Source organism: Marmota marmota, unplaced genomic scaffold, assembly GCF_001458135.2.
Source record: "Marmota marmota marmota unplaced genomic scaffold, marMar, whole genome shotgun sequence".
Lineage (NCBI taxonomy): Eukaryota > Metazoa > Chordata > Mammalia > Rodentia > Sciuridae > Marmota > Marmota marmota.
Genome location: NW_026000037.1, coordinates 58,564,378 through 58,571,927, shown reverse-complemented (window position 1 = coordinate 58,571,927; position 7,550 = coordinate 58,564,378). Strand labels below are relative to the sequence as shown.

Here is a 7,550-nt window from a genome sequence, read left to right as displayed (position 1 = left end):
TCTTCTGTATTAGATAAAAACAGCTACCACAATAGTGACATAGACGATTTTAAAGTCAAGACACCAAAGGACAATCTGTACTAAACATCAAGAATTTAAACTGGGAACCCACCAAGCAGAGTGCAGCTTTAGGGGTCCCTTGGTGGTGTATCCCGTTGCTAAGCATTTAAACTCGTTTTCCCCATCTTTTCTTAACCAAAATAACTAAATCCAGGCAGACGGGAGGGCGCATTACCTGCCTTGTTATTCCTCTGTGTGAATGCTTGAGTTATAATTACACACTTGCTTTTTCTGTGGAAGAGACCAAAGACCGTATTTTTCAAAGTATCGACTTGTTTTCCATTAGGCAGTTGTTGTAACAAGTTCTTTCAGCGACATGTTATATCTTTAGGAAAGGGTGCTTCAGATGGTTCGCACTAGCACAATTTTGTGGCTTTTAATTACTATTTTGTTCTTTTGGGGGGTTTCAGAGACTGGCGCCTGGGCGTGATTAGTTCGTCTACACGACCCATCGCAACCTCACACGCGGTCCACCAGGTGGCGCCACAAATCAGGGGCCTCCGCAGGATTTTTCATCCTTGGAAGTCCAGCAAGGCGTGTGTGTGTGTGTGTGTGTGTGTGTGTGTGTGTGTGTGTGTGTGTGTGTGTGTTCGTTCGTTCGTTCATAACCAACAGGATATGGAGATAGAGAGGAATTTCGATTTCGATTTTTAAAAATAAAAGGAGGGGGCTGGATTTGTAGCTCAGTGGTAGAGCGCTTGCCTTGCATGAGTTGAAGGCACTGGGTTCGATCCTTAGCACCATATAAATATAAATAAAGACATTGTGTCCATCTACAACTAAAATTTTTAAAAAAAAAAATAAAAGAAGGATCTCCAAGACTGAAAAAAAGGGGGGAGGTTGGGGTGGGTATGTGCAATGATAGAGCAGAACAGGATCCTAAAGTGCAAAACTGCAAAATAGGATTAAATTAAGTGCATGAAATAAAACTTGTATTTGCTGTAAGTTGCAAGCCGTGATGAATCTAGTATTGAGACGATAAATCTATAATCTCACCTAAGGATTATTTCATTTCCTTCTCCGTAAAAAACGTGGAATTTAAATGATGTTAGAATGAACTTTGAAGGCCATCTGGTCTGGCTGGTCTTTCCACCCTAAAGAGGAAGCCCTGAGATCGCTTTCCGGGTGTCAATTACCCATCAAATGTACATAATTACTCAGAGCCTCAGCATGTCAGGAAAGTACAAGGAAAAGTAATAATACCTTTGGGTTTATATAGCTTTTCTCTCAAGCAACAAGGAAAAAACGTTTAAATATTATCCAATTAATTGTCCTAATATCCCGTGGGTTGGTTAGGAAGTAGTTATTATTATACATGGTTTATGGATAATTTAAATCAATTGACTGTCAAGTGCTGAGTGGCTGACAAGAGCAAGTGCCAGGAAAAGCGGGATACTGCTGGTCCGGCTCTCTGCACTGCTTTATTTGATTAATATATTTGAAAACCGACCCACCTCGGGCAGAAAGGTACAAATCACTGGAATTGGCCTTTGCACACAGAATAGGATGGGAGACCCCACTTCTTCCTCTGGGGTGAAATGTCAGTCTCTAACTTCACGCCTCTGTCCTACTGCGGGCCATCCTGCACCCCCATCGCCCACCCAACTCCCTCGCGTCTCTGCTCACTTTCAGCGGCTGCCTGCACGCACTGGCGGCCGCCGCAGCCACAGTGCCCGCCATGTGACACCCGCCCCCACCCCTGGCCGTGAGTTCTCGGGTGCCTGGAGCCCCACGGTTCGTTTCTTCCGATTGGCTGTTGCTAGGTGACGTCGCTAGCGCTCACGTGACAAGTGTTAAATGCCCACCCTGCAGGAGCCCGCCTGGCAGACAATCGTAAAGCTGCTCCGGGCCGCTCACCTGCTCCCGCCTCCTGGAGCCCGACGGGTCCCAGTCACCCCTGCCCCCTCCATTGCCCGCCCCCCGCCCGAGCCCGCGCTGGGCAAGGAGCCGAGAGGGCCGAGAGGCCGAGAGAGTATGAGGCCCGCCGCAGCTGTCCCAAGCAGCGCTTGGTGATAGCCTCCCCCAGAGGAGGAGGCGCCTAGACCGTTGCCTCATTTCTTGTTTTCCTCTCCCCCACCCCCCACTTCACCTCCCAGTAATTACATTGGCTGCTGAAAGGGACCGGGAGAGACAGAGGAGGCGCCTCGCTTCCCCCTCACGACCGCCACCCCTGCTCTTTCCCGTCCCGGGCCAGGATGACTGGAGTCTTTGACAGTCTGGTGGCTGATATGCACTCGACCCAGATCACGGCCTCCAGCACGTACCACCAGCACCAGCAGCCCCCGAGCGGCGGCGGCGCGGGCCCCGGCGGCAGCAACAGCAACACCAGCAGCCTCCACAAGCCACAGGAGTCGCCAACCCTTCCGGTGTCCACAGCTACCGACAGCAGCTACTACACCAACCAACAGCACCCGGCGGGCGGCGGCGGCGGGGGGGGCTCGCCCTACGCGCACATGGGCTCTTACCAGTACCATGCCAGCGGCCTCAACAATGTCCCTTACTCCGCCAAAAGCGGCTACGACCTGGGCTACACCGCTGCTTACACCTCTTACGCGCCCTATGGGACCAGTTCGTCCCCAGCGAACAACGAGCCTGGTATGCATAACGCTGGTGTCAAGGGTGCTAAGTCGGTCTAGTCACTGGGATGGATGGGGTAAATATGTTTGGGGAGAGGGGCCGTCCGGAACCCTGACCTTCCACATTACGTACTCAACGCCTGCTCCTGCCCTTTACCCTACCCAGTTTCCAGTCTCCCGGTGAGTCAAGGTTTAAGTTCCTCGGTTCTGAACGGTGGGACCCGGTAGCCTCAAAGGCCCAGTGGGCACAAGGTGCATGCCTACGGGTAAATGAATTTCCTTGCCATCTGCATCTTCTTACTCTCTGGCATGTGCCAGTCTTCCCCTTCCTTGAAGGGTTCAGCTCCCAGGTTCGGCGCCAGCCCGCGGCGCTGGGAAGTTGCGCCGGTAGCCAAGCAACATCTCCAAAAACCCGCCTCCCGGGTCTTTTCAAGTTCCCGCTGAACCCTTTAGGCAACCAAGAATCCTGGGCTGCGCGGTTCTCACGATTCCGTTTCGTTGCAGAGAAGGAAGACCTCGAACCTGAAATCCGAATAGTGAATGGGAAGCCAAAGAAAGTCCGGAAACCCCGCACTATCTACTCCAGTTTCCAGCTGGCGGCTCTTCAGCGGCGTTTCCAAAAGACTCAATATCTGGCGCTGCCTGAGCGAGCCGAGCTGGCGGCATCTCTGGGCCTCACCCAGACTCAGGTGGGGCTCGCACTCTACGGTGACGAGGAGGGCGCTGGCCTGGGTTGTTCTAGAAGTGGACAATTTTTGTTTGTTTTAGAGTATATTTTAAGTAGTTTTAGATTTTTCCAGGCTCGCACATGGGGCAATCTAAACCTCTAGGCCCAAACCTGAAAATCCCCAAGGGATCGCCCCGTGGAAGGCAAGGAAAGGGACAGCGGTAGGCAGAAATCTAGTAACACAGGTCGACCCGCTACTGATTAAGCGGGTAAAATAACCGGCTCTACTGATACCCTCCGGCTGTCACCACTATGCACTACATTCAGTCACTTGTAGTCAGCACATCCTTAGCTTTTTGAGATTACCTCCTAATGGAGCAGGACGCAACAGAATCTCAGAGGCCGCCGAAAATAATTCGCTCACTTGCACAGGATGCTCAGTAGCCACCTCCACCGGCGGTCTTCCTTTGCTCCCTCCCCTCCCTGCCCCTTGCTCAGGTCCCTCCACTAATGCTTGGGTCCTTTTTCCACAAAGGTCAAAATCTGGTTCCAGAACCGCCGATCAAAGTTTAAAAAGATGTGGAAAAGCGGGGAGATACCCTCGGAGCAGCACCCTGGGGCCAGCTCTTCGCCACCGTGTGCCTCGCCTCCAGTCTCGGCGCCGGCCTCCTGGGACTTCGGCGCGCCTCAGCGGATGGGGGGCGGCGGCGGCCCGGGCAGCGGAGGCAGCGGTGCGGGCAGTTCAGGCTCCAGTCCTAGCAGCGCAGCATCGGCTTTTCTGGGCAACTACCCGTGGTATCACCAGGCGTCGGGCTCTGCCTCACACCTGCAGGCCACAGCGCCTCTACTGCACCCCACTCAGACCCCGCAGCCTCACCACCACCACCATCATCACCACGGCGGAGGGGGCGCCCCGGTGAGCGCAGGGACGATTTTCTAACCCCACGGAGGCCGCTGCAGAGACAGAGCAAAGACCAGCGATTCCCAGGGCTTGCCTCCACAGCCGGTGGGTCCCTCCCGCTGGCCAGCGGCCGCCAGCCAGCAGTCCCTGAGGCTGCGGCCTAGGATGGCCCGCCCTAAGCGCTGCTCCCTCTCTCAGCCACGGAGCAGGGCAGAACTGGGAGGCGTCTCCCCGGCTCGCAGGCTCCTCTCCGAGGACCCTAACAGCTGCATGGGAAGGCCGCTCTCGATGGTCACTGAACCCGGAGCCTCGGCCATTCCCAACCCCTCCTCGGACTCGCCTCCCCAGCCCTCTCCGCCTGGCGAGGCTGTCCGGCGCCTTCATCGCCCCGGGGCTTGTGCTGGGTCTCGGAGAAGGACACCTCCCCCGACCGTGAGGCTTCTCGGGCACTCTGAGGTTCCTTTCTCCTCTTTCGCCTCCGGGCTCAGCTCCAGTCCGCTTCGGTTATTGACCTCCCGGGGTCCTGCCTGCCCGCCCTTCCCCCAACCCCGTGCCCCCTTGACCCAGGCGGACCCGCCGCTTTTTTTTTCTGCGGGGTTGTTCCCAGCCCCCGGTGCCCCCAATCCCTTCCCACCTAAGCTCACCCCACCAACGCTCCCTCAGCTCTCTCCTCATCCATCACCAGTGGAGTTTTTTTATTTTTATTTTTTTAAAAGTTTAGGTGCCTTTGCGGATGACCTCATTTTGATGTTGGAGAAAATGATTTTTTAATATGTGGACACTGCAAAAATGTGTTTAAATTATCTTTTTTAAAATTTATTCAGGATTATTAGCCTGGACTTCGACACAGAGTTTGTAAATAAAAGTGTCTGTGCAGATTTCCCACTGATTTGTGTAAAAATCCTCATCTTTTCACCTTTTTTGTAAACCCCCAGTTGTGAAAACTGCGGTTTAGCAGTGACCTCAGCAACCCTCCGTTTCTTTTTCCCTTTGGAAAAAAAAAAAAAACTGTCAGTTAAATTAAGCTACTGATTTGAATTTGTTTTATCTTATCCTAAAGTCTTTGTTCTTTAAATGCAAGGTATTTTGGGATTATTTATTATGAAAACAACATGCTCTTAATGTTGATTTTACAATATGAAGAGATTATTTAAATAAATTATTGTTTTCATTGGAGTGTGTGTGGGGTTTTTTATTTTTTATTTTTGCTTATTTTATTTATGTATTTATTTTGAGTGCCGGGGTTCCGTCGGTCATGCACTCAGAGCGCAAGCTGCTGCCCAGGACCCGAACCCGGTCAGCAGAAACGGACTTTTGCACCTTTTGGTGGTTGCAAGCGCTGAGAGGTGCGGCGGGTGGAAGACAGGCACGCTCCTCGCCCGGCGCAGCAAAGGGTTCAGCTCCGCCCCCGCCCGGGTCCGGGCTCCGGGTTAGCCAGCCCGCGGCGCCGTGACTCACTCAGCGCTGGGCGGCTCCAGCCTTGCCCGCCTGGCCCCTCTGGCGCCGGCGCCTGGGCCCTGAGCCTGGGCGGTCTGGGCCGCCCCCGCGTCCGCCACCTAGGCCAGGCGGTGCACCCGAGCCAGGTCCGGGGACCTGCTGTCCCGGGCCGAGTTCGGCTGCAGCCTAAGATCAGACCCCCACATTAGACCCGCCCCTCTGTATGCTGGTGGCCCTTTGGGAGCTGATTGAGCCGAGAATTGTTGAGTCGCCTCCAGGAGGCACGGTTGGCTGCTCTGGAATGCAGGGCGACCCGGCGCACAGTGCCACGCTAGCGCACACAGTCATACACACAAGCACACAATCTCAGTCACATTCAATGCTCTCACTCTTGCACACAGGCACACACAATGGCACACTCGAACTTCCTCAGTAGTGCAGTATGCACAAATGCAGTAATGCACAAATACTTGTACACATAACATTGACACAAATTCATGCGTACACATTCACATTCATGCTGACATACTTACATATGCACACTCAGTGATGCACACTGCTGTGGGAGTGGCATTCTGCACCTCACACTGTTCGAGGGGAGAGGTCCACACACCATTCAGCTCTGCTGTCTACCAAGGGCCCACACAATCAGCTCCCAGGTTTGGAAGTGACTCTATACTTTTTGGCATTCCCTGCAAAAGTTAAAGGTAGGGATGTAATGCTGGCCTGAACTAATAGTCCCTTTCCCTGGAAGTACTGAGGCCTACAGTTAGGAGCTTGCTGGCTTCAATCACTGACTATGTGACCTTGGGCAACCCTCTTAGCCTCTACAGTTTGCACATCTATAAGATAGTAGAAATAATAACAGCTATGGTTCAGAGTTGTTGTGAGCAACAACTTAATGAACCCTTAATAAGGCAATGATGTAACAGTGCTTGGCATATGATAAGCACTAAAATTTAGTTATTTCTTATTTAGCATTACCGTTTTATCACAATGCCCCAAATCACAGATGCTTTACTTTTGTCTGTGATTATGATGTCCACAGTTACCTAGAGATCTTTCCAACTTCACCTTGTGTGGAAGAGCAGCATCCCAGGGTTTTGGGAGAGCTCCAGTATCTTTCTACACAGGGTTTGAACCTCAGCCATTCCCTCCAAGGGACCCGCCTCTACTGGAGAGAAGGTTGGGCACAGGCCAGAGAACCCTGCTTGTCAGATTCAAGCTCCCTACTCTCGGTTATTTAGGCCATCCATGTTATGTGTCTTCTACTCATCTCTGCCAAAATCAGAGTTAAGGCAGAGGTGACTTTCTGGGTGCAGTGGCATCATCCTGGTCCCTGACTTTTCTAGCCAGATTGATTTGGAAGACTGCTCCAAGTCTGTTTTACCACAGTGTCCAGAGTTGGGGCTGGGGGAAAACAAGGAGGCTACACAATGTAGTGTCCCTTTGCATTTCTGCATTGTTTTCCCAAGCTAGAGAGTTGAAACCCATTGACCCTCGATTCTGATCTTCCCCTAAGCAACTGCTGCCTGTCAGATCCACTTCCCTGTGCCCCAACTCCCACCCTAGTTCCAAATTCCGTGGGTTGTTTGAGTACCAGTAGCTGGTGCCAGTCTTCCTCCTGCGGTTGACTGTGCCCTCCCCTCCTTTACGAGCACTCCCCTCCCCCCTCCTGAAACCAGCGGGGAGAGACGGGGCAGTAAATTGGCTGGTGTGGAGGATCTGCAGTAGACAAGATGATTAAGAGGCCTACGCCGGAGCGCCCCGGGCAGGGAATGTCAGCCCAAGTTGGAATCACGCAACAGGCCTTGGCATGAGACAAGCTTGGGAGCCGGGAGGGCGGGCGGCCCCTCTCAGGGGTGGGCCGAGGCCCCACAGACTAGCCGGAGTCACCGAACCTGGCACT

General features: G+C 53.0%; 1 protein-coding gene across 1 annotated transcript; it reads left to right on the top strand.

The window, feature by feature from the left end:
• Window positions 1-1,790: 1,790 nt before the first annotated feature.
• Dlx2 (distal-less homeobox 2) lies at window positions 1,791-4,250 on the top strand. The gene is made up of 3 exons (XM_015478988.2): window positions 1,791-2,655; window positions 3,141-3,325; window positions 3,839-4,250. Exons 1-3 carry the CDS (start codon window positions 2,256-2,258, stop codon window positions 4,241-4,243), a joined length of 990 nt encoding a protein of 329 aa, XP_015334474.1. The 5' UTR covers window positions 1,791-2,255; the 3' UTR covers window positions 4,244-4,250.
• The last annotated feature ends 3,300 nt before the right edge of the window (window positions 4,251-7,550 follow it).